General features: G+C 44.1%; 1 protein-coding gene across 1 annotated transcript in view; it reads right to left on the bottom strand.

Moving 5' to 3' along the window:
- The window catches only part of LOC138514246 (carboxypeptidase A1-like), a 46708-nt gene that overhangs the window by 5214 nt on the left and 13611 nt on the right, over nt 1–27883 (bottom strand). The window contains exons 4-9 of the mRNA XM_069629611.1: nt 25206–25304; nt 23236–23337; nt 9945–10043; nt 7547–7648; nt 5775–5865; nt 4088–4287 (exon numbers count right to left, since the gene is read on the bottom strand). Coding sequence (XP_069485712.1) covers nt 4088–4287; nt 5775–5865; nt 7547–7648; nt 9945–10043; nt 23236–23337; nt 25206–25304 — 693 coding nt within the window. The remainder of the gene's footprint in view (nt 1–4087; nt 4288–5774; nt 5866–7546; nt 7649–9944; nt 10044–23235; nt 23338–25205; nt 25305–27883) is intronic.

Raw genomic sequence — 27883 nt, 5'->3', positions numbered from 1 at the left:
ACCTGGAAATGGAACACGGTATGGAGGCAGCCATGCCCTTATTAAGGGCATGGCTGCCTCCATACTCGTAATGAGGCCCAAAGAGTCTGAATCCTAAAATCAACCTGAGATTAATGGATCTGAAACCCTAAAAAAAGCAAGGGTACCAAAAAGAAAAAAAGTCAGCAATATAATTCATACTTGAAGATAATGGCCTAACGGAGGCTTGACCCCCAGGACAGACCAAACAAACACAAATGGCAAAAAACATCAGGTACATGGTCCTTGGTCCTGCTTGTGACCAAGTCTCCAGCACATGACTGGTCCATTTACAAGGTAATCATTGATCATTCAAGTCGAAGGACCTTTGCTTTGCTTCTGTAAAATAACAAAGAAGCAAACATAACCCTTTACAGGAAACATTCTATAAGTAGCTTACATCGGGGGGGCTTCTGTCAACGCATGGATCTTGTCTGGATCGGGTTGAATACCTTTTTCAGAGAAGATGTGGCAAAAAATGTTTAGTGTGCTTTTGTTAACGTCACATTTGTCCTTGTTAAGTGTCAGGTTGGCATCGTTGAGTGCTGCACAGACTTTGATCAGTGTGGCATCGTGGGCTTCCTGGGTGTGTCCGAATATCAAGATATTGTCACTGTAGTTTATGCAGTGCGGTATGTGACAGATGATTTTGCGTATTTCTTCCTGGAAAATATCCATGGTCGATGAAATCCCAAAACTCAGGAGTTTGTAGCGGAATAGTCCTATGTGGGTGTTGAAGGTCATGGTGCACCTCGACTATTTACTAAATTCAATCTGATGGTAGCCCTTGTTTAGGTCCAGGCGAGAGAAGACTGTGGCCCCATTGAGTAGATGCATCAAGTCGGTGATGCGTAGTGACTGCTGGTGCTCCCTGAGGATGGCTTGATTGGGTGCCTTCATGTCCACACCGAGCCTTATTTGGCCTTCCGGACTCCTTTTGCATACTGGCACCACCGGAGAGACCCAGGGTGTGAGTCCTGATGCAGGTTCAATTATGTCAGTCTCCACAAGAGCGAAATGTTCTTTCTCCACCTGGTGTTGAATATTGAAAGGGATACCCCTGAAGTGATGGACGATGGGTTTTACTCTTGAGTCAATGTGCAGCCGGATTCTCTGCCCTTTCAGCTTCCCAATTCCTTTGAAAAGTTTTGGAAAGCTCATTGTTATCTTGGCCGTGGGCGAGATTTTTTTTTTTTGCCATAATCTGATATATAATGTTTATCAATCACATTTGAACAGCAGACTTGAAACTTAGCATACATCCACTTACAGCTTCTGTCGCTAGCTCGTGGGCTAGTATGCAATCTCATTTATCTATATGCAGGCAAGGGGTTTTAAAGGCACGCAGGCACGGGAGAGGTTCCTTGACTCCATATGGATTAATGGCCTTTTGCGCTCTTTCCAGTTTGGGTTTGCTTGTGAGTTTCAGATACTTTGATGGTCTCCCCTGAGTCAACGAGGAACTCAAATTCTTGACCTAGTAGGGCTAGTGATAGACTGGGACTATGTTCAGATGCAGTGGGATTGCCCAGGGTATAACTATCCTCTTTTCTTCCTGTTCGTGCTAGAATATGATTCAGACCCACTTGTGGGCGGCGTGCTTGTGTGGCGGTGGTGGATCTGACTTCTACCCTTGCAGTGATTATCTGGTGACAGAGAATTCTTTCATCTCATGTGGCATCTCCCCCTATAATGTCTTCTCTCAGGGATCCTCGTTCGCCCTTCCAGGTGATGATGGGGTGGTGACTTGTGCCGCTGAGGTTTCCTTTCAGATGAGCTGGCTCTCGCTGCTTTTGGTTCTGGCACATGGTGCAAAAATGGTCTTCACCCCCACATGCAGAGCATATTTGGCTGATGGCCGGGCATGATCCATCGTGAGGGAGATCATACCCACACTGAAAACACTGTCATTTTTCTAGCCGGGGGTCTTGTGTGAGGGTTGTTGAGACATACGTTTGTCTCTCCTTTCTTCTTTGATGGTTTGTGTTGTCGAAATGTGGGTCTTGCTCAGCGTGGATACCTGGAAATCCATAGCAGACAACGTTCTTGCCATGACCAGAATCTCAGCTAGCGTATGCAGTACCTGTAGCAGTTTTCTCTTTAGTATCATGGACTCACAACTAGCGATTACCTGGGACTTGATGGCCTCTTTGTTGTTGTTGGATCTGAGGCATGTTACAAATCTGCCCAGGATTTCGCCTGGGAGTTCTGTCATGTTGTGCAACATGTGTCTTTCATAATCAACGTTTCTGTGGGTGGCAAAATGCTCCTTCACTATCTTCTTGATGTCTTCATATTTATACTCCACATCTTCAGGTAATTCAAAATTGATGTCAATCCAACGATACATTTATCCTCTTGTAGGCCCACTGCGTTCAAGTAGGCATCAACATTTTTTCATCCACCTGGTCCACCTCGGACCTAGGGCTTCATTACGAGAACGGAAGTAGCCATGGAGCTACTAGCTCCATGGCTGCCTCCGTTCCCGGCTCCATTACCGGGTTCCTGCAATGGGGACTTACCGGGTTACTGCGAGATAGGAGGACCCGGTAAGTCCTCCATGCAGGAACCCATCCCCTGGGCTCAATGGGAATGGGGAGGGAGGTAATAACGGGCAGATTATATCCGTTATTGCCTCCCTCTTCCCCTCGTGGGACCCGGAAAGCACACCTGGTTTTACCAGGCGTGCGATCCGGGTCCCGCGATGGGAAGCTTGTAATCGACAGTCCCGGAATGAAGGGGGCCAATGCTGTACCGGCCCCCTTCATTCCAAGAGTGCCAACCTTATAATGAGGCCCCTAGACTGGTGGTGTCTATGGTGTTAAACAGCATTATCAACGGTACCGGGAACACTTCCCTCCCTTTCTGAGCAGAGTCATGTGATAGCGAGTACTGGAAAGACATGCCTTGGGTAGGGAGCTGACAGCTGCACATGGAAGTCAAACCAATGTTGCTATACCTTTTCAGAATGGTTTGAGGTTAGCCCTGACCATTATAAGTGCATGTCACAGTTACTGTGGGAACCACTCATTTGTCCAAGATCGCTTTTTGACAAAGAAACTTGGTTTTATGGGTATCCGGTAATATTATTCCCATAGATATGGTCACCATGCAAATGTTTGCCATGAAAAGGCTGTGGCAACATTATATATGGTGACCATTTATATAGGGTCAAGGAGAGCAGAGGTTGTGGGGGTGTCCCCTGCTCCCCTTGAAAGAAAAAAAACGGTTTTGGGTTTGGGGCCTATCCACCATATGCTCAATGTGATAATGTCCCTGTAAACCATGGCCATTTATTTGGTGTCATTTTTGTCAGACGACATTTTTGCAGGGACAATATAACATGGAACCGTTTTATGGCATGCAATATTTACTATAGACCCCTACATCATGAAATATACCCTATTCATCACAATGGACACAATTTACATTTGTTCTTTCACTGGTACAAGTGTATTTAATTTCTGGCTCAATCATGATCTATAAACTATTTTCTGTAGAGCAGATCCTTTCCCACCCTAAAAGCTAAATTACTGGTTATATGTCACTTTACATATACATATGTTCCCATAACAAAACACGAAAATTACACTTCATTCTTTTTTTACAAGAAATCGTCTGCGGTTCCTCTCCCATCTGATGCGAGCTCCCTCCATCCCAACACAATGTGGCAATCTCAATGCAAGGGTCCATGCATGGTTTCTAGAGGAGCGATGTGAAGGTATAGTGGGTATTGCTCCAGAAGCCATCCTCCTACTGAAACCCCTCTAACCTTTTGCTGGATCCTAGATTTTGCAGCCCTCATTCTGGAATGAAGTGCTATTAAGGTGATCTGGGTCCCACCCAACAATTCACAACCCTTATTTAAATTCTTAATACTCTTATGAGAAGTTGGAAGCCCAGCAATTTTAGAGTTTGTTAGCAGAACAGACATCTTGCTTGTATTCCAACATTTATTTGACTACTGACCAGTCTTTTTACGTTGCTCATAGTGCCCTGAAGCTGTTTTGGGAGGCATAGTGGCACTAAACAAAGACCGGGTAAGCGGAAATAACCATGCAAGCCTTACCAGCTCCTGGTAGTCAGCAGCGCGGGCGGTGGTGTACCCGTAGGGGTACAGCAGCAGCTGGGAGTAGCTGTGGATGGAGACAAAGCCCTTGATTTTGCCGTGCGCCTTCACAAAGTCCACAATGGCCTTCACTTCGGGCTCGGAGTTTGCCCTCGGGCCTCTGTAGGTCTCAGTGCAGGGGTTGGAGCTGGCACCAGCACCTGAGGATCAAAAATGGTATGTTGCCCTTAAGAGTTCTCTCGATGGAGTGCAAACAACAATTTATCACTTGGGATTTTCCTTGATTTGGATTAGAGCACAAACAGGCTTATGTGGAAACGGGGAATCCAACACATGTGAGGTCACCTTAATGAGGAAACCGGCGACACCTTGTGAGCTGTTCTGGTGGATTGTCTTACTTATGAGAAGGTGACAACACCCTTGGAGAGGCATTTTCCCCTCCGCACCCTCACTGTTACTCAGTGGAATTGGAATTTCGGGTCACTTAATGGTAGGCAGTGTCCCTTACCAAAACGATACCCTGCTTAGTTGAAAGCCGCAACACTTACTGCAATGTAGTTGTGTGCATGAGAAGTCAATTATTGGAATTACTGACTGGATGGTGCTGCTACTTAGTGAGAGTTCACCTCACATTTGAAGGCAATGGCCATCACTGGAGGGTTGCTTAATTTCTGTGTGATTTGCCTTCCTTGTCGGAAATGTGTCTCATTCATTGGAAGGCAATGTCATAAGTTGCAACTGTTGGAAGATTGTCTCACTCACTAGGAGATGATTCGCTTTATAGAAGGTTCTCTCACTCACTGGAATGTTAGTGTCACTCATGCAAAGATTGTTTCACTTGCTAGAAGGTATCTCACTCACTGGAGGATTGTCTCACTTGCTGGGAGATTGCTTCTCTTTCTAGAAGTTTCTGTCATTCACTGGAACTTTGATGTCACTCACTAGGTTGTCTCACTTGCCGTAAGAAAATAGCATTCACTGAAAGATTGTCTCACGCATTGGCAGGTTACCTCAACAATTGGAAGGATCAGTCACACATTGCAAGGTGGTGGCACTTACTGGACTGTTATCTCACTTATTGGAAGTGTGCTTCGCCCACTGAAAGTTGGTGCTATGAACTGGAAGGTGGCATCACTTACTGGAGGGTTGCTTCCCCAAGAAAGTTGGTTCTATGAACTGGAAGGGGACACTCACTGGAAGGTTGTCTCACTCACTGGAAGGTTATCTCACTCCCTAGAGGTTTTCTTCAATCATTAAGAGTTGGTGCTATGGATGGGAAGGCAGAGGCCCTCTCTGGAAGGTTGTCTCACTCACGGGAAGGCAGTGTTATCAATTTTCCACATACACAATTGTTTAGTTATAACCTAGGTTTGGTGCATAATTGTTGTGTTGCTTCTGTTCAAACATTAACTTTCGGCCCTCCATTGTCACAATGACACATGCCAGTGCTCACTGTAGGTAGTGAGGGGGACCAAAACATTCCCAGAACTCTATTTTTCAAACTGGAGCTCAATCCTGGAACACATCACCATTGTCCTTGCTGTTTTGTGAACCTTGTTCCAAATGTGAGTAGCAATACCTGCGTTGGGCTCCCTGAGCCCATACAGTTCTAATGGTCAGTATTACATTTCACATTCAGATAACAGGCTTGAATGCAATACAATTAAACTGTTAAAGTGCATTTTACCTCCAAAACCTGCATCCCAGTTCCTGTTGGGGTCAACGCCAATGCAAGAGGATCCGGCGTTGATGGATCGAGTTTTACGCCACATGCGGTTCTGTAAATAACGGTGGAGCAGATGACCAGTGTTACTCCTGTACAATGTGTGGACATCCCTCTGCCTTTAGCTTTTCCCCTCCCCATATACCCCCAGGCACAAGTAAAGTCAAAGAGCCGATTCACTTGTTATGGGGTGCAACCCCTTTAATAGTCCCAAAATTCTGTCATGATTCTTATATGATTTCCAGTTTGTGTGATTTTATTGTCATGAATGCAGTAACTGAAGTAGAATGTTAAAATAATATCGCCCACGGCATGTACATGTTTCGATCCATGTAAATGTCATGGCAGATATTACATCATTCAGAATCCTGACTGAATTTTGGGAAATTTAAGGTGGTTGCACACCTTAACAAGTGAATCTACCTAGAAATTGATTTCCTATCAAATCTATATGTGATCTTTGGCCAGGACAAACGGTTGAGACAAGAAAACACCTGAGTGCACCTGGTCTCCCTAAATTAATTTTACATTAAATTAGGTTGAAGAGCAGAGCCTAGCGAACAGTCAGTGTTGTCTTATTTAATTTTAATTTTGTTGTGGTACAGTAGGAGATGAAAAGATGGGAAAGTTAGTAAGGTGGAAGAAAAGTGGTGTGAGGGCCAGAAGGGTTCAAAGAATCTTTTCTCAGCAGATCGAGGTTGCGTCATAGTTCATATCGACATACCATTGAACATGTACTTATGGAGATGACAGACATAATTTCAATACTTGTAATGAACTTAGAGACCATTTGCATCAGTGCATTGGGACAAGGTAAGCGTGTGATCTTAGTCCCTCTTGTGGGGTCCAGGAAGATCTCAGTGTTGATCGTCTGGTGTGGTAGCCATAGTACGTTGGATTGGGGGAGGCGGTATGAAGATGCGCGATGGATTGTATCAAGGAAGGATCCAACTGATCTACGTTGGGTTTCCAGATAGTCATTGCTTGTATTTATCCCTATACTCATAACTCACTGCTGGTGACCGGTCCTTCAGAGATTCTTTGTTGCAAATGTTAAGGAATGTGTTCGGTAATCATGTAATATGAGAGTCAAAACTCTCTCTGGCATTGTGCCAAACCACTTAGCCTCAGACTCATCATTGAGTAAACCTATTATACTCCAAAGAGGAATTTTACCTGCCAAAGATGTGATGTTTTGGTTTCCACTTCAGAAATCTAAGACCTCCCTCCTTGTCCAAGTATTCCTCTGTGCTTGAGGGCACAACTAAACATTAGGGATAGAATGCCAAACTAACCATGTCCCGGATTTGGAACCCAGAGGTCTAGTGGGCGAAGCAGATGAGCAGATCGGGCATTTTAATGCACTGAGCAAATTTGGATCCTGCGGTTAATGAGCATCAAACATGGAAGTGGGCAGTGTTAAACTCTTCTCGCCCCTTGTGTTCAAGCAGCAACCTTCAAGTGATTTCCAGCCTGTTCATTCTTCAATTGGAGGACATGTCTTTGAACAACAAAGCTGGACATGTCAGTGTCAAGGGATGGGAAACAAGCATATCTTTCCTCTCTCTCCCACTGCATCCCAGTCAAATGCTTACACAGTCACCTATGCTTGTGCCAGTAAGTGTGGAAAACTAAGGTCATGGATGCCCATGCCTCCAGCCCACATGAGCTGTAACCCAAAGAATTCCCTTAGGAATAATGTCAACCAGAAACATGCTGCTTGCAAGGCCTCTTACCGAGGAGTGGGTGAAGGCATAGCCATCAGGATTGGTGACGATCTCCAAGAAGATGTCCATGCTGTTCAGGAGAGATGGATTCTTGGCGTGATCATCCACAATCTGAAGGAAAGGGATCAAGCACACATCAGCAGGCCATCAGTCAAGCCATCATTAAATACCCAGATTCCACTCCATGCCCTCCCTCAATGCCCAACTCTCGGTGATAGACATCAATAGCTATTGTGGGTATTTTCTACCTACTCCCTCATGTTGTTACTTACAACTCTCCTCTTACACTTCTCTTGTAAATTGTTTCATTTATATGTAAAATCCCCCAATACACTACCTTTCTATGAACTAATATCAAAGAATGTGGTTCCTAACTGACCGTAATGGTAGAACAGAGAAGTTGCCATAGGCATCTATCATCCCATGATATGGGTTCCATCTGTTTGGAATGGGGCTTCCAAGTAGGATCATAGGCACCATGTGTTCAAGCACTACTAAGGCATGTTTAATGGTTATGCAACGTCATCAAAGACCACAATTGCCAAGTGGCCCCACTCCACTGGTGATTCTTTCAGACATTCTTGGCTTTGCCACCATCAGCACTTTGCATGTGGAGACCTGAACATCGTGTTTAGAATGGAAAAAGCTAACATGTAGGCTACAGAATGTAAAGTGCTGCTGTCAGGACTGGGTGAAGGTCTCACAGATGACATGGGCAACTTGGCATCTTTGTAGGACTTCGTCGGCAGATTCTTCTTCCGCAGGGAATCTGCAAGAAGGCTAGGGCAGGCTCTTTCCCAGTCAATGAATGTACACCAATGAAAGTGAATCATGCCACCAAATAAAACTTCCATATGGCATTCATTTTATGGGTATAAGGAATTAGCTTTTAAGTTGCCCTTTGAGTTTGGTGGTAGTGGTAAAAAAAAGGTAGCATTTGCAAGTATCCAGGAGAAAAAAAGGTTGGGCAATTCTGCGCTGTCTGCGTCAAACACTTATTAAAAATTGTGCCTGGGATTAGTCTAATCTAATATGTAGCCTCTGATTATAAGCAGCCTGAGGAACCTTGGAGGCATACCCAAAGTCTAAGCACCGTGCTACTGAATCAAATTAGGTATCCTGGATGGTGCTGATCACGTCGCACAAGTGATGATGCTGATAGCCTAAATCTTATTATAGACACAAAGAATTTGCACTGGTACCAAACGGGCCACGTTGCGCCAATAGGCACTGTGATCCCGTACTGACGGGGACACATGGACGACAATTAAGGTTTGGGTACTTCACCCTACATACAGCTTTTAAGCCTCTCGCACGGATCGCCTTCAACAGTTTGCACACAAGTGGCCTGCTTTGAGAAAGACCTTGTTAGGGTCGAAACACGTGTCACCATTGGGGCCCATTGATGAAATAAAAAGCACCTTTCTATACACACTACTCGAGTTGTCTGTGTCTATAATAAGATTTAGGCTATCAGCATCGTGATCAGTGCCATCCAGGGTACCTAATTTGATTCATTTGCAAGTATCTGTTTTTACCACCTGACTGGTGGATACTGTATGATTATGAGATTAAATATTACATGAATAATCCTCCAGTTTTTACCTCCATGAAGGTAGATGTAAAAATGGTGATGATGATGTGCTTTCACTTGCCTTCACTGCTGGATAAATAACTCTGCAGGGGGACCCTATAAGAGGATGACAAAGTGGGAATCCCAGATACCTACCCTCTCACCCCATTTACAATGTAAGGCACAGATGGATCCGCACGTATCATTGTGTGCATTATTAAAAATAGTGCAGTACCTCTATGATCCGCCACTGTGCCCACTGCATCTCTGTCCTCAAAACAAATGTGGGATTGGATATAAAAAATGAACAATGCTGCACGTGAATTTCCTAATAGGAAATGCACCTCAGTCACCAGCGGTATAACTAAAATCAGGTGGACTTCCCAGATTACCGCATTTGGTAATAGTGATTACTGCACAGCTAAAATCCAGTTAACAAATCCACAAAATGATTGAGGCCCTCAATGATACATTGCATTGTCTCATAATGCACAGGTGGGCTTCCTGTTTACTGGTCACCCCTTCTAACCTTTCCCTTCCACCCTCACTTTACACCACAGTTCTAGCTCTGAGAACATCTGAAAAGCGATAACCCACAATAATCAATGCTAAATGTATTATTTTACTTTGCATCAAACATCTTGATCCTCTTTTGGAATGTCTTTATCACCAACGGTCGTTTTTACAATTGATTTCCCCGACTAGCCAATCCATAGGTTACGTTCTAACCTCGCGATTCCTACTCTTACTCAGTGGATGAGATACGGTAGATGTGCATTCTTTCGTAGACCAAATAGTGTCCACCCAGCTTGCTGCCATCCCATCATACCATACCTTTTTGGCAAACCAGATTCCACTGGCTTGTGTGACCCATTCTCGAGAGTGAATGCCAGTGTCGATCCAGAAGGCTGGGCGGTTGGCACCAGTGCTGAACTGTGGAGAAAAAGGAGAACCTGTTTGATTTAGGCGATGCGGATTGCCTAGTGGGAGCATCTAATATGATGAAACCATCAAAGCCAAAAATGAAGCCACCAAAATGCCCAGCTGAGCTACTAAATATCTCAATTGAACCAACCCCGTAATTCCACACAAGATAGCAGATGCTGAATGTGTAAAGCATTGGAAGTGAATACAAACAATACCTTTCATAGAGGGGATGGAGGAAAAAGAGCCAGTGATGGAGGGAGAGTTTGGGGCCAGGTCATGGGAGAGTGCATACTGAGGGAAAGTGAGGATGTCATTCTAAATCAGGGTTCTGCAACCTGCAGCTCTCCAGATGTTTTAGACTACTCGTCCCTCCCTATTGACTATGCTGGTTACAACTGATGAGGGTTGTAGTCTGTGAGGGCATCATGCAGCAGGACACAGAGAACAGACTTAAAGTTCAAAAAAGATACTTTATTAAATCAAATGTCAGGATGGTAGAAGGCCTAACTTGCCCTATGCTAAGGTGGGGTTCCCCTACCTGAATTAAACTAACGAAAGTCTGAGTCAAAGAACTCAACTTAAAAGTCTGTATGTGTCCAAAACTGATTCTTGCCCTTACAACTCAAGCTAAACAATGTGTAGGGATGTCAATAATAAAAGAAATAGTGTTCAACTCAAAGTTCTGAGCTTCTTCCAGCTCCCAGCTCTCTTTCAGCTCCCCTTCCCCAAGTGTAAGAAAGCTCCATAAAAAAGTCTCAAGATTACCTCTCTTAGGTTTAAGGCAATACAGTTCCAAACAATCCTTGGGGTTCCCTTCCAGAAGTTCCAATCAGAACAGTTCAAAACCAAAGGATCTTGAGGCTCTGTTCTCAAGACAATACATGTGGTTTCTCAAGTCTCAGGGTTCCCTTCTACAAGACTTTGGGCCTCATTGTGAGTTGGACGGTAGCCCCTAAATGTGGCGGTAACGCTATTACTGCCACATTTAAGGGTCCACCCAATCACGAGTCTGGCAGCATTTACCCCTAGCTCTAAACTTGGGGTAAATGTGCCAATGTAATGCCCATTTTCGGGCGCTATTAGCGTGTGTTAATTGCGCCAAAAATGCCCCATTTGGTCCAATGGAACCAAAGGGGAATACCCATTACCGCCCAAACCTAGATCTGGCGCTAATAGCGCCAGACCGGTTGGCAGTAATGCTATAAGCCCGGGTGGTATACCGGCAGTAATAGTGCCGGGATACCGCCCAACTTGTGATGAGGCCCTTTATCTTCACCACTTATACTTGCTTCAGTCTCTTCAAAAGGTTTCACCGAACTTAGGGTCCACTTGACCTCCTTCTGGTTTGCCTCACCAGTTAACTTACAATGCTTTTATTGGGTTGTTTCACAATGTCTTTAGTTTTTATCATTCCGGGCTCACTGGTCTAGGCGCAGTTGTCAGACCACACTGTCCACCCATAAAAAGTCGCGCAACCAGGTTCCTGGGGCTATTCAGCCCACAAAGGTTCTTTGGCACTAGCTCCTGTGTACTAAATCACCTTAATGTATTTCATCCTTAACCCCTTACGTACCAAGGACGAGTATGTATGTCCTTTAGCCTATGCTTGCATAATAGCCTGCCACTTATTACTTGCCTTCTGGCTTGATGCGCTGCTTTACACTCTTCTGGCTTCCCTTTGTCAGCCTTGTGGTTCTGCCATCACATGTCAATCACCGGTTGCAAGTCTTGGGCCTTGCTGCACTACATTCACTCATAAAGGTCCACTTTGGGGGAGAGGGATTTGTTCATACCCCATCTTTTATGGCACTCTTTCACACTTGCACCCTTTTCTGTCATTCACCTTCACATGGGCACTTGGGCGGTTCTCTGTCATTTGCTTTTACCATAAGGTTTTATTCCATTCAATGCTTAAAATGTTTACTTTCAAGATGTCACTCAATTTGTTGTTCTATATATTCAGTATTCAATATGCCTTAATTTAAAGTTTACACTCAGTTCAGTATTCAATATGTATTTGTTTTGCTTAATTTAAAGTTCCCATTCAGTTCGGCATTCATTATTTATGCATTTGTTTCACTTACTTGCATGGACTTTTACTTAATTTTGGTCTCATAGGTGCACCCCGATGCTCGAGTGCCCTCCCTGACACTCAACAGCTTCAGGCGTCTCTTCTTGGCGCCTCCTGCTGCTTCTTCTGCACTTCAGAAACCAGAAAGTCTACCGCTACGAGCCCAGGTTGTCAGCTGGGTGTTTCTCTCAGCACGCTGGCTACCTGAATGCTTCTTCACGGACGTGGGCAGCCTCCTCTCTCCTTTGGACATTCCTGCAACTCCTGCTGCCTTCCCTCTATTACAGAGGCTTGCAGACCTGCAGCAATCACAAGGCCCACTTGTTCTGGGTCTGACAAGTCCTCTGGGATATATGCTGGTTTCCTGGCACCTTCTCCAGTCCCACCACAGCGGCATCCTCTTAACAAGGGTCCCCTGCTGGAGTCTCCCACACAGGCCTCCCTGTTGCTCCCTTTGGTGTTCTGTCCCTCTCATTTTATACACCTGCAATCAATTAAAAGGTTGTAGGTATGCTCTCTCAGTTGGGTCTGCCTGACTTTGATTAAGGGGACATGCCTGACTCTTTTTAAAAAAAAAAATGTTTTGATTGTTTTAAACAACACATCAAAAATAACCAACATTTAGGACACGTCAATACACGTCTTGTGTTACATTCACATTTTGTGCTTTACAGTCCTCCCCCCTCACTCTCCCTTAACTTGAGCCCCTTATTCGATGCCTTAAAGTTCATTGCTTAGGGTTTATCATCATTATTGTTTTCGGGTATGTCATCTTCACTGGATTCAGCTTCGGGAAGTCCCGACATCCTGGCTATCATTTGCCTCCATGCCATCAGGGACCCTGTTTCCTCCTCCCCTCCCCTGCTGGCTGCTTCATATCATGCCATCGTCTCTGCCTCTACCCACTTTAGGAGGTTGTTGCACCACACTTTTAGCCTAGGTCTATGGGCTGCTTTCCAGCCCATGGCTATTCTCCTTTTGGCCAGTATATACGCCAGGTCTTTCAGTTTGCTAATGTGTTTTAAATTACGTGGTCTAGCAAATCCCCCCAACATGCATGCCCACGCTGATTCCACCTCCAGCTTAATCTCCTTCTGGGCCAGGTGTTGTTTGACCTCCTCCCAGAACCTACCTACCTCCGGGCACGCCCAGAACATGTGAATCATCCCGGCATCCACCTCCCGGCACTTGGGGCATTTCTGCGTCCCGGTGTTTCCAAACCTGGTGATTTTGCTCAGAGTCATATTTGCCCTGTGGGTAATGTACAGCTGGATCTGCTGCAGCCGTGCATTCCAGGACACTTTCTTGTGATACCTCTGGGCTCTCTCCCACTGCCCATCCTGCATAGGTTCTCCCATCTCCTCCCAATCCCGCCTCAACTGGAACAGCTCCTTGCCTACTCTGGTCATCAATAGTTTGTATATTTGGGATATTTCGTGCCCGCCCTCTGAGATGTCATACATCGTTTCAATGACTGCATCGGGTTGTTCTGTTAGTACTGCCACGGGCCACATCCTTCCTATTCGTTTAATCAATCTGGTATATATTATGTGTTGTCCTGGGTGTACCCCGGTGTCTTCCATTATCTCTTGAAAATCTAGTGCCTCCCCTTCCTGCCATATGTCCCCGAGCGTCACCAGGCCCATAGGTTCCCAGAATTTACGGATCCCTTTTACCATTTGCATGCCCTCGCTGCATAGCGCTACCAGGGGTACCTGCAGGGAGCACAGGGTCGGGTTCCCCAGCACCTAGCACACTTTGTGCCATACTTTCCAGCGTAGTTCCAGCAATCTCGTTCGTCCTTGCATCTCTGGTTTAGGTAGCCATATGAGCTCCTTTAGGAAGTATGGGGTGCAGTCCTTACTCAGCTACCTTGATTCTGCTGTCTCTTCTCCTGATAGCCATCTGGCCATGTACTGAAGCTGCCCTGCCAGGTGATATATCTCGGAATTCGGCAGGTTTTTGCCCTCCCCTATCATATGAGTTCTGCAGCTTCCATAGGGCCACCCTGTTTCTGGAGTTATGCCATATGAAGCCCCTGTATAAGCTCTGGAGCTTCGTGAAAAAACATTTGGGGAGCATGTATGGAATATTCGTGAAGAAGTGTAACCGTCTGGGCAGAACCACCATCTTGAGCAAGACCGCCCGACCCACCATGGCCAGGGGGAGTTTCACCCAAAACCCCATGCTATTTTTGATGCCCTCCACAGCCTTCTCTATGTTATTTTTATATTCATCTGTGGCCTTATGGTATATTTCGATCCCCAGGTATCTAAATGTCTTGGTCTGCCAGGGTATTTGCAAGGCGGGCAGGTCTCTCGGAGGGGACCCTCTGTATCTCCCCAAAGGAAACATGCTGGATTTTTTAGGGTTTACTGCTATGCCGGAGAGGGTTGCGTAATGTTTCATCACTTCTAGGACGTACTGCAAATTTTCTTCTGGGTAGCGTAAGTATAGCAACATATCATCAGCATATAGTGATATCAAGTGCGGTCCCCCCTTCGTATGGATGCCTATCTCCCCATATTGTTGTCTAAGGCAGATTGCTAATGGTTCTAATGCCGGTATATATAGCATGGGGGACAAAGGCAGCCCTGTCTTGTGCCTCTGCTAAGTTGCCATTTGTCAGAGATAATTGCGCCCGTTTTGACCCTGGCTACTGGGGAACTGTATACCATCTTCACCCACCTCAGATACCCAGGACCTATCCCATATTCTTTTAGGGCCTCCATCATCCAAGGCCACCTCACAGATTCCAAGGCTTTTACTGCATCCAGAGAGACTATTGCCATTTCGTCGAGCTTGTCTGTTCTATTATGTGGTGGAGTCTCCTATGGTTATCAGTGATGTTCCTTCCAGGGACATATCCGGTTTGATCGGGGTGTATGAGTTTATTGATTACCCTCTTTAGCCTATTTGCCAGCACTGCCGTAAGGATTTTGCTGTCCTGGTTTAACATCGATAGGGGTCTGTATGACCTGCAGTCTGTCCTTTATTTACCGGGTTTCAGAAGCGGGATAATCATCACTTCTCTTAGGGATTCCGGCAGCCTTCCCCTTTTGAACGCTTCGTTTAGCATGGTCAGCAGGGGGGAAGTACTTCCTGCCTATAAGTTTTATAAAATTCACTGGGGGGCAGGACATGCCTGACTCTTGCAGCACTCTGCTGGGCATCTTCTTCGTCGCAGTATTAGAGTGGTGAAATGGTATAGTCTTCATTACTCTTAGTTGCCTCTTCCTTTTCCAAGTACTGTCAAGTGTCATATATGGGGAAATAAGGGGAACAGCTTTACAGTAACCCATAAAGGTCGGGTGAGGGTTAGGTTGGTCTTCTACAGGAAAAGGAGGTTACCATTTCTCGCTTGTGTGTACCCCACTCCCAAACCCCAAGGACCCTCCACCCTGGTGATCCTCCCTTGCTTCTCCAACACCAGGGGCAAAATCCAAGAGTGATGGCCTTTCCCTGGCCACCTGAGCAAAGAATCTAAGGGGAGTAGGAGTGAGAATACCTTCAGGTTTCTCATAAGTCCCAAATATCTTGCCAGCCAAAGGTTGCAGACCTCTGTTCAAAATGAATCAAGGTGACGCTGGTAAATATTTAGAGTGGAGGGGAATTCATATTTTATTCGAATTAGCACAAAAGACTGAGTATTGCAAGGAGGCCCTAAGTAATGTAGGGCTGTCCAGTGGTGTTCTGTCCCCTAGAATTCTGTTTCAATATTTGGTTGAAATTGTGCATTTTACAGCACCATTTCTGAGAAAAATATTCAGTGAAATGTCATGAAATGTCCAATTGTATCTTTAGGGTAACACATTGCTAATTCACCAACAGTAAACAGGAACATTTATAACATTTTCATGTTGCCTGTGTCCACAATTTATGACAGCGTTCCCACTGTAAAACACTTTCATGATGGTGCACCCACATTTTCTGCCAGTACTGCCCCTGTAAATTGCTTTCATACTGCTGTGTCCACTGTATAAACCAGCTTTTCCACTGTGAATCACTTTGATGTCATGCCCACAATAAATGCCAGAATCCACAATGTAAATCTATTTCATGATGAACCCACAATATACGCCAGCATTGGCACGGTAAAACACTTTCAAGATGCTGCATCCATGTATGCCAGCATTCCTACTGTAAATTACTTTGATGTCATGCCCACAATAAAGGCCAGCAATGGCACTGTAAATCACTTTCATGAAGCTGGCCAAAAATATATGGCAGCACTTCAATTTTAAATCACTCACTGGAAGGTTGGTATCACTCACTAGGCAATTTGTTTACTTACTAGATGGTCTCCCAATCACTGGAAGATTGTGTCATTCACTAGGAGATTGTTTCTCTTTCTAGACGTTTCTCGCACTCACTGGAATGTTGGTGTCACCCGCTATGACATTGTTTCACTTGCTAGAAGGTCTCTCACTAACGGGAGGATTGCCTCACTCACTGCGAGATTGTTTCTCTTTCTAGAAGTTTCACTCACTGGAATGTTAGTGGCACTCAACAGTTTGTTTCACTTGCTGTAAGGCAATATGATGTGCCCACAATATATGCCAGAATTGCCTTCTTAAAAAATGTTCACGATGCTGCACCATAATATGCCAGCATTACCACTGTAGATCACTTTCACAATCTGCTGGCCATAGTATATGCTAACATTCTTACTGTACATCACTTTGATGTCACAGCCATAATGAATGCCAATAATAAATCTGGGATTCCACCTTGGTGGCAGAGGGATGGGAGATGTAGCTAGGTGCAGAGTCATGGTACCTGAGTGACAATCTTGTAAAATGTATACAACCTAGACAAAAAATAACACTACATTTTAGAGATATTACCTGAAATGTGCATAAATAACATAATAAACCAAGAGTATGGGTTTAGCTTTAGTTTCCCAATCCCGAATGGAATAACCAGTATATAAACTACGGCAATCCTAAAAAAGTTCCCACTGGAAATTGTGTTGCATAGCATGCAGCTTTATGCATGTCACCCATTTTTAATCAGCCACCAGCCACCCTGAATTATTCACAGTCTGTTGGCTTGTAACCATCTACAGTTAATTGCACTTTCATGTGCTTAAGGTCAAAACAAAATGTAGAAAAGACAAGCTGGTGCCAAGGTCATTTGAGTTTGGAATGTCTCAGAGCACTGGGAGCAGCTTATTATTGTGCATACAGTGTGTGGTAGCTTGGGCCTAGGAAAGGACTTTTGGTACTCTTATATTCAAAATCGGTGGAGAAGATTTTTGCTGGATTCCAAATCCAAGGAACACAAGGCATATTCCAGCACTACTTTCACAATGCTTTGCCCACAATATATGCCAGTATTGCCACTGCAACTCACTTTCATGATAATGCGCCCAAAATATGTACCAGCATTGCCACTGTAAATCACTTTTGTGATCTGTTGCACCCACAATATATGCCTGCAATCCCACTGTAAATCACGTTGATGTTGCAGTGCCCAAAATATATGCCATTGTGTCTAGTGACACTGTAAATCCCTTTCATGATACGGTGCCCACAATGAATGTCAACATTCTCACTATCAATCAATATGGCGTCCTGCCCACAAAATAAGCCAACATTCATATTGTAAATTGCGTTCATAAGGCTGTGTGCAAAATATATGCTGTCATTGAAACTATACTTAACTTTGATGATACCGGTGCAGCCCCCTACCCTCCTAAACACATTCATGTATCATTAGCCCTCATAAACATACAGTGGAGATCTGAGTTTGGCTGCCAAGCAAGCTCTGCCCAGGATGCAGGAAGCATCCCTTCAAGTCACAGCTGCGGTGAACTGTTTTATTCTCAAATGTCTTTTTTAAAATGAAAGTCTAGGGACCAAGACCACACTAGTGAGCGGCAGAGGGGTAGGAGGCACACCAGGACATGAGAAAGGACAAGAGCAGCAACTGCATCCTTACCTCCCCCTGCTCCCCAGCTCAAGCACGGAAGATTGATAAATATGTGCCCCTATCAGACAAAACTATCTTGGTGATCTCTAATTGATATCAAAATAGGATTTAGCTCAGGGGAAACGTGCTCGCCTTGAAAGCAAGACTACTCGGAGCAACACAAGTTCGATCCCCGGGTCTGCGCGTAGAAACCGCTGGTTATCAAGCATGTTATAAATAACCAATTACAAGTTACAAGTAATCCTGGAAGGATGAAGGGCTGAGTCAGTCCTGCTGGGATTCGAAATTGTCTTCTGCAGGCTAAACACCAATGTGTGGGGAAAGCGCTTAACTCACTGTGCTACCTTGCAGGCAAATGTCCTCGAGACTCTGCGAATAGCCTGTCAGATAGCACAGTGAGTTAATCACGTACCCCTGTAATTTGTCTGCAGCGTCCTGCGCCATGTCCGAATCCTGTCTGGGTCAACTCAGCCTTTCATCCTTCTGAGGTCGATAAATTGAGTCCTACTCTGTCAGATAATAATCTCTATATGAGAATTACATTATCATTATAGGACTTGCGGTTGCAACAATCCATGGTTTGGTGGCCTTTCCCATTTACCTTTAGCCATTTTTGTAATGGTATTTTTATGTATTTATAAAGCGCTTACGCCTAATTGCTGAACAAAAGGAAAAACTGCACAATAATAGTTGTAAATGCAGATCAAGAAGATAAGCAAATGAAATTATGGAGGAGCAGACAAAAGAAAAGATTTAAGCCGAGAGCGGAAGACAGGTAAAAAGGGAGAAGAACAAATTGGACAAGGAAGGGAGTTCCAGTACTTGCAGCCAAGAAGAGCGAAAGATTGAAACTGGGAGCCAAGTTGAGCGAATGATTGAAACTGGGAGGAGGCACCACAAGGAGGCTTTGGCATGGCAAGAAGAAATAAAGACTGAGACCAGAGAGAACAGGGCAGTGAATAGCAGGAAATAATAGAAGACAGATAAGATGGCACAGGACCATAGAGAGATTTAAATACAATGCATGAAAAATGAAAGAGGAGCCGTGATTTAAAAGACAACCAGGACAGTGAGAGAATAGCCGAGGAAATTGTTGAACGTGGAGGAAGTGAAAGCAAGGTCCAAATTGAGAGATGGAAGATGGAATGAAGTGGGGTGAGTTGATAGGTAGGGGGACCAGACAGTAGAAGAATAGTAAAAAAGGCGAGAGAAAATGAAAGCAGAGGTGAGGGTTTTAGAAGCAGACAAAGAAAATAAAGGGCAGATCTTAGAGAGATGGAACCGGTAACTAAGGTCAGTAGATTTAATGTGTTGAGAAAAAGAGAGAGAGAAATCAAATGTTATGCCTGGATTGCCAAAGGAAAAGAGAGGGAAGAAACTGGAAGTGAAAGAGTAGAAGAAGCCAGGAAGAAAAGAACCTCTGTCTTGAAGCGAATCAGATGAAGAAATCGAGAATCCACTAATTTTTGGATTGTGGTCAGACGTGGTAAGAGAAGTATGAACAGTGTCATAAAAATCAGAAAAGGGGAGGGAGAACTGTGTATCATGAGCATAAAAATGAAAAGAAAAGCCAAATTTAAGAGATGCTTATAAATCAAGTGACTGAACATACACTTGGTTAAGACAGTTTTATTACACCAGGAGCTGGTCAACAGCTTCAATTAAGCCATCACCTTTCAGAAGACTGCTTAGCAATAACACTTAAAAGCACAGAGCTAGATCAAAGAAATCCCAGGGGACATATTTTGGGGGGAAATGGCAACTAGTGAGTTACAATGGCCATAGGACCTAGCATGGCCACGGGCAGCCAATGGGTGGGTAGAAGCCCAAACACCACAGACTTTGGGCCTCATTACGAGTGTGCCAGTGCAGTAATTACGTGCCGGTATTATCGAATACCGGCCCGTTACTGCAACAGCACACTCCAGGTTTGCTGGTAGGTTGGTGGATTTACCTCCAGCTCTAAGTTGGAGGTATATCTGCCACCCTACCAACAAAAAACTGCCGGTATTATTTGTCCGGTAATACCAGTATGGGTAATACTGGCAAATCCCCCCATGGAGTTTGTTTGTTTGTTTATTTATATTGCGCACCAGACCCAGAGGTATTCGGGCGCAAAAGCATAAAGAGGGATGTTAAGCTTAAGTTACAGAGTGGACAGGAAGAGTACAGCTGAGGTTACAATGCTGTATGTATGAGACAACAAGTGAAGCGAACAGGTAAATACAATAGGTGACAAGAAAATATGAGGCACATAAATATAGCACATAAATATAAAAAGCCGGTAAGGTTTCGTATAAACAGTAGATCCTAGGATGAAGCAGGTTGAAGCAGGTTAGGTGGGGTCAAACGTTGTGTTCTTTTAGTCGGTGAATGAGACTAGATCTAAATTGTAAGTAGGGTAGATCTTCCCTTACAGCAGGGGGAAGGGAGTTCCAATATTGTGCTGCTTTGACAGGCAAACTACTCCCACCCAATTTGGTGAGCTTAAATCTAGGTACTAGTAGGAGGTTCGAATTAGCTTTTCTAAGAGGGCGAAAAGCTGTTTGCCTGAGGAATCTGTCTATGAGGTATTGTGGGGCAGCGTGATTCAGGCATTTGTGTGTCAGAGATGCGGTTTTTAAAAGGATTTTATCTGTTGTGGAGAGCCAGTTGACAGATCTCTTGATATCAGATATGTGGGCGTTTTTGGGAAGACTTAAGGCAGCTCTCAGGGCATTGTTTTGCAAAGTCTGGATTTTAGATGTAATGTATTTGTTACTACCTATGTATAAGGCATTGCAATAGTCCAGTTTTGATATGATTAGGGCTCTCGCTATGGTAATGCAGTTGTTGGATGAAAGGAATGGTTTGGCTGCTCTCATTAGTTTACAGGTGTGGGATGTGGCTGAAGCCATAGCATTTACTTGTTTGACAAAAGTGAGCGTGGAGTCTAAGTAGAAACCAAGAGTCTTTACTACCTTAGCCACGGTGATGTTATTATTGTCGATTGTGAGGGAGGTGTAGTTAGGACCTAGTTTTTTAATGTTGGAAGGTGTACCTAGAATGAGGAGTTCTGTTTTGTCGTCATTCAGGCATAGACCGTGAGAGGCCATCCATGCCTGGATGATGGGGTAAACTCTGTTCACAAAGGCCAAATCCTTGTCATAATCTCCCGGCAACGGGATGAGGATCTGTGTATCATCAGCATAATTAGTGTAGGTGATAGCTAGACCATCTAGATCATCGAAAAGGGGCTTTGTGAAGATGTTGTACAGTGTGGGCGATACGCCGGAGCCTTGGGGTACACCACATGATATGGGCATGCGGTCCGCAGCTGCTGGGGGAGAGAAGACTTGCATTGTCCTGTTGTCAAGGAAAGACTGGATCCAAGCGACTGCCTCCTGAGAAAAGCAGGCTGCTTGGATACTTTGCAACCATCTGGCTGAAACCAGATGGTTGCAAAGTATTGAGTGGTCCACCAAATCAAACGCAGCTGAGAGGTCGAGTAGTAGTAGGAGTGCCGTTTTACCTTTGTCTCTTAAGGTGTCTATTTGTGCCTTAAGGTCTAGGAGTGCGATCTCGGTCCCGTGCTAGGGTCTGAAGCCTGACTGACGAACACCTAGGAGGTGGTATTTTTCTAGATGGTGCTGGATTTGTAGGTAAGCTACTTTATCCAAGATTTTAAGTAAGAATGGCACTGTAGTTATGGGGCGGTAATTGGTTGGGATGGAGGGGTCAAGGATTTGCTTTTTGAGGAGGGGGAGGACCCAGGAATGTTTCAGGTTGCTAGGTATGGTGCCTGATGTAAATGAGGCATTTATAAGCTTTGTGATAAAGGGGGAGAGTTTGTGGGCAGCGTCTTTTATAATTTGGGCTGGCCATGGGCCACCTTGACAGTTAGAAGGTTTGAGGATGAGGATACCTTTCTCAACTTCTTTGGTAGATACTTTGCGGAAGTGGAAGCTAGTGGCTTGTGCTCAAGGAGGTGTTACAGTGGGAAGCTGTAGTGGTGGGATATCTGTGGCAGTCATAGGGTAGGTACCATTAATATCAGTTTTAGATGCACTAATGGTATCTTTTTAATTGTTAATCTTTGCCTGGAGCGTTGTTATCTTGTTGGCCAAAGCATTTTGTACGCTTGTGCACCAATTCTTGTCTTAAAGACAAGAGTCAGGAGCTTGAATGGGGGATTCTACCTCTCTCAGGATGGTGAACAATTCTTTAGTATTGGATTTAGCTTGAGAGATACAGGAGTTATAGGAAGTTTGTTTAGCTAGGATAATTTCTTTTTTGTAAAGGGTAGCTAGTTTATTCAGTTTGTTTTTGTTAAGCTCTGAAGGGTCTGATCTCCAGATTGTTTCGCTTAGACGTTTCTCATGTCTGATAGCTTTCAAGTGGGGCATATACCAGGTGTTTAGATGTTTACGGGGTTTGTTTTTCTGATTTTAAGTGGTGCAATGGCATCTAGGGATGCGAGCATTATTTCGTTGAACGTTTCCACTATGGTGTCAGGGTCAGTCTGGTCTGGGATGGAGTTTAATGTGGGGAGGATGAGTGGAATGAGATTTTCAGGAGTAATATTTATTTTATTTCTAGTGGGAGCGGCAGGAGCTATGTTGCTGGTATTCAAGTGTGGTGTGACTTCTAAGGTAAAGGATATCAGGTAATGATCGGACCAGGACTGAGGCATTACGGAAGTGATAGTAATTGGGCAGTTGTGTTCAGCGATCCAGTCGAGGGTCCTACCTTTAATATGTGTGGGTTCTGTAATCTTTCGGGTGAATCCTAGTTCTACGAGGGCGTTATTGATTTGTGAGGCATTAGGGTCCAGCGGGTCACTGAATCCGAGATTGAAGTCTCCTAGGATAAGGCTTTGAGAGGAATTTTTTAGGTTCTCAGATGGTAGGTTCATGAGTATCGCACTCCATGGAATGGGGATTTACCGGCATTTCCGCCACTTGGAATCTGCCAGTAATTCCGGCAGACCAAGTGGCGGAATTGCGGGTACCACCGGCAAACTTGTAATGAGGCCCTTTCTGTCTCTCCTCAGATGCCATCTATCACCTACTTTCAGGTCCAAATAAAATAGGTTTGACTTATAGGCAGCGCTTATGGTGACACATCATAGTCAAAACTAATCAGGGTATGCTCAACCAGAAGTCGTAGCTAGCTGTCTGAGCAGCAGCGGATCCTTCCTTGGTGGCCTCTTACCTTCAAGACGTAAATTGGGCGCCCCTCATAGCTGTTGCCAATCTGGATTTTACTGACCAAGCCTGGGTTTTCTGCTGTCAACGAATCCATGAAAGCGTAGATCTGTGCATAGAGAGAAGGACCTGGGATTAGGTAGATATGGCACACTCCATACACTAGGAACGTTTAATCCTCTAAACGTCTAAATAGCAGCCAACTGAGACACAAGGAGACAGCATTCACAAGCACCACCCTCTGATACACAGATACTAAATGTAATTGTGAGTCCTGAAGAAGTGCCATGTGGGCATGAAACAAATGCCGACTCATTTAAAAACACACCTTTCCCCACAGCTTAAAATATGTCAAAATGAAACCAAGTCTGACAATTTTCTGAAATGGAACATGACTAAGGTGGTGCATATCTTTGTAACCACAAAAGCCTTACATAGACATGCTTAAAGAAATCAGTGACATTTTGTATTACTTTTTATAGGAAAACAATCCCTAACTTTTACGAGTAGCAATGTACAGAAATCTAGTATTAAATGTATTCGATATGGCACCACTTTTAAAGGGCAGGCACATAATGGGGCCCAGGTGCCGCCCATTCTTTTTTTCAAGCTTTATTTCTTTCATATTAGGGTTATACAAATATTCAAACGAAATAACAGAAGAGTAAATATGTTCCTTGTAAAATAATTAAGCATGCACTTAACAAACATAGTAATATAGCACACGACCAAACTACAAGAATTGCATTCCAAATAAGGAATCTAAAACATATAACTCAGAGTCTGAGTAACCGATGGGGCTACTGCTGCTTCCCAGAAAAATCACTCATTATTAGCTGTAAAAGACCCTACTTTAACGTTACTAAAGAAGTCCAAGATAAGTATCTATAACAGGGGGAGAAGGCTATAGAATAGATGTTTGAGATCCTTAAAATCTGATCTAACAATATAATAAAAGGCCAGATGTATGTTTGTCCGATGCAGTAGCTTTGCCTGTTGTCACTGCTAGAGGGAGCTGTTGCCTTAAAATAGGATATCCCGTGGTCCAATTCACATAGCTTTGTGTGGTCACCGCTAGAGGAAACTGTTGGTTTAGGATATATAATGGTCCTACTGTGTCAATGAAAACCTGCACTTTGGCATGCACACATACGGGATACATGGATTCCTTATGTTTCCAAACTTGGTGGTTTGATTCACCAATATAGCTGAAATCCTTTCCATTGAAAACATTTCCCACACTTTTAGCCACCAGTTAGTAACCACAGAAACTTTAGGATTCTTTCAGAGTTGGCCTAAAGATATCTGGGCTGCAGACATTACACGAGTAATAAGGGATGCTATCCTACCAGGCCATCTTCATCAGCCTCTCCCAAATTTATGATTAGGGGATCCTAGGGGAGTGTTATGCCCTATCTTCCAGTATAATTTAGGAGCTGGACATCCCCACCATCCCCAAGTCTCAGGAGGAAAGCTCAGGGGCAACGTGCTCACCTTGGAAGCAGGATGACACGGAGCACAACAGGTTCGATCCTCTGGTCCGCGCTTAGAAACCTCTGGGTATTAAGCACGTTATAAATAACCTATCATACCATAGGTGACCCATATCACTGATACAGGTTTAGCACATTCTACCCGCAAGTCATTTATCATTTTCCTTCCCTCTGTGAATCGATCGGTTCCATTGTTTGTGTTTTTCCTTATTCCTGCAGGAAGAGCTCCTAAGCCCTCATGCTGGTTGTTACTGCTTGTATCATGCTTGATGTTGACCAGCCCAACCAACCGTTCAGATGCATAACTTCTCAGTCAGTTTGTTTCTGCTTTGCAGTTGGCTGAGTCAGTGGTGCATGGTTTCCGCTTGCTCAGTGGGTTTATCGCAACCCCTGGATGTCCCCAGTTTTTCTTTGGAATGGACCCTGGCCTCCTCTAGCTTTTGCCTTCTCACCCCTGCTGTAGCTTCAACATAAAGAAACTTACCTCACTCAGGGTATGATAAGCAGCATAGTTAAAGGATGCCGTGGAGCGGTCCAGCCACCGCGACGAGACCATCTCGTTCGCTTCCTCGTCCAGCAGTGTCTGTAAAACACAGTAAGATCAGGGAATTGTCCATGGTCAAACATGAGCAAAGTAACATGGATTAATCATAGATATTGGATGTGTGAACTCTGAAACATAGTGCAAACCACAGACAATACTTAAGCGAGCTGGGAAAAACGTAGCTTATTATGGAAATTCAAAGATTGATTCTGTAAACGCAGAGCTAAGCACAGACCTTAGATGAGTTGGCATTGAAATGCAGAGTTATGCGCATAAATTAGATGAGTGAGCCTGGAAATGTACAAGTACGCATAGACGTGTACTGAGTGAGCCCGGAAATGTAGAGCTAACAACAGACATTAGCTGAGTGAGCATTAATATTCAGAGCTAAGCCTAGACATTAGCTGAGTGAGCCAGGAAATACAGAGCTAAGCACAGATTTTAGCTGAGTGAGCATTAATATTCAGAGCGATGCATAGACATTAGCTGAGTGAGCATTAATATTCAGAGCCAAGCATAGACATGAGCTGAGTGAGCCAGGAAATGCAGAGCTAAGCACAGATCTTAGCTGAGTGGGATTTAATATTCAGAGCCAAGCATAAACATTAGCTGAGTGAGCATTACAATGCAGATCTAAGCATAGACATTAGCTAGGTGAGCCTGGAAATACAGAGCTAAGCACAGATCTTAGCTGAGTGAGCATTAATATTCAGAGCCAAGCATAGACATTAGCTGAGTGAGCCAGGAAATGCAGAGCTAAGCACAGATCTTAGCTGAGTGAGCATTACAATGCAGAGCCAAGCATAGACATTAGCTGAGTGAGCATTACAATGCAGATCTAAGCATAGACATTAGCTAGGTGAGCCTGGAAATGCAGAGCTAAGCACAGATCTTAGCTGAGTGAGTAATACAATGAAGCATAGCCATTAGCTGAGGGAGCATAGAAAGGCATCGTTAATCATAAACCTTAGATAAAGGAATATGGAAATGCAGAGTTGTGCATAGACCTTAGATGAAGGCGCGTGGAAATGCAGAGCTAAGCATATATATTAGATGAGTCAGTATGGAAATGCAGAGTTATGCACACAAATCATATGTGTGAGCCAGGAAACGTAGAACTATGCGTAGACATTAGCTGAGTGAGCATTAAAATGCAGAGCCAAGGATAGACATTAGTTGAGGGAGCATGGAAAGGCATAGTTAATTACAGACCTTAGATGGTGGAGCATGGAAATTCACGGCTAAGTATAGAGCGTAGCTTGTGGAGCATTGAAATGCAGAATTATGCTCATAAATTACACAAGTGAGTCTAGACAAGTATAATTATGCATACATATTACATAACTGAGCATGGGAATGCAGAGTTATGTACAGAAATTAGACGAGTGAGCCTGGAAACATAGAACTACACACAGACATTAGCTGAGTGAGCCTGGAAATGCAGAGCTAAGCATCAACATTAGCTGAGTGAGCATTACAATGTAGAGCTAAGCATAGACATTTGCTAAGGGAGTATGGAAATACACAGCTAAGCATAGACCTTAGATGATGGAGCATTGAAATGCAGAGTTATGCACACAAATTAGACGAGTGAGCTTGGACATGTAGAACGACACATAGACATAGACATGAGCTTGGAAATGCAGAGCTAAGCACAGGCATTAGCTGAGTGAGCATTAAAATGCAGAGGCAGAGCTAAGCATAGACATTATCTGAGGGAGCATGGCAAGGCATAGTTAAGCATAGACCTTAGATGAGGCAGCATATAAATACAGAGCTAAGCATAGACCTTAGATGAGGGAGCATGTAAATGCACAGCTAATCATATCCCTTACAAGATGGACTATGGAATTGCAGAGTTACGCACAGAAATTAGTGAGTGAGCCTAGAAACACAGAACGACGCCAAGATGGGGCCTGGAAATGGAGAGCTAAGCACAGACATTAGCTGAGTGAGCATGAAAATACAGAGATAAACATAGCCATTAGCTGAGGGGGCATGGGAAGGCATAGTTAAGCATAAACCTTAGATGAAGGAACATGGAAATTCAGAGCTAAGCATAGATATTATGCGATGGAGCATGGCAATGCAGAGCTAAACATAGACCTCAGAGGAGGGATCGTGGAAATGCAGAGCTAAGCATAGACTTAAGACGAGGGAGCATGGAAATGCAGATTTAACCATAAACTTTAGATGAGGGGGTATGGACATGGAGATGTAAGCATACACAGTAGATGAGTGAGCATGGCAATGCAGAGCTAAGCATAGACAATAGATGAGTGAGTCTGGTATTGCAGAGCTAAGCATAGAGGACAGATGAGTGATCCTGGTATTGCAGAACTAAGCATAGACAGTAGATGACAGAGCATAGAAATGCAGAGTTAAGCATAGACAATATATCAGTGAGCATGGAAATACAGAGTTAAGAATAGGTATTAGATGAGTGAGCCTGAAAATGCAGAGCTAAGCACAGACAATAGATGGCAAGGCATATGAATGCAGAGTTAAGCATAGACAATAGATAAGTGAGCATGGAAATACACAGTTAAGGATAGGTACACAAATTCACAAAAGCCATCAGAATGTGCAATGTTAACATGCGCACATTCTATTACCCT

Source organism: Ambystoma mexicanum, chromosome 12 (genome assembly GCF_040938575.1).
Source record: "Ambystoma mexicanum isolate Mex_15411 chromosome 12, UKY_AmexF1_1, whole genome shotgun sequence".
NCBI lineage: Eukaryota > Metazoa > Chordata > Amphibia > Caudata > Ambystomatidae > Ambystoma > Ambystoma mexicanum.
This window is presented reverse-complemented; position numbering and strand designations above follow the sequence as displayed.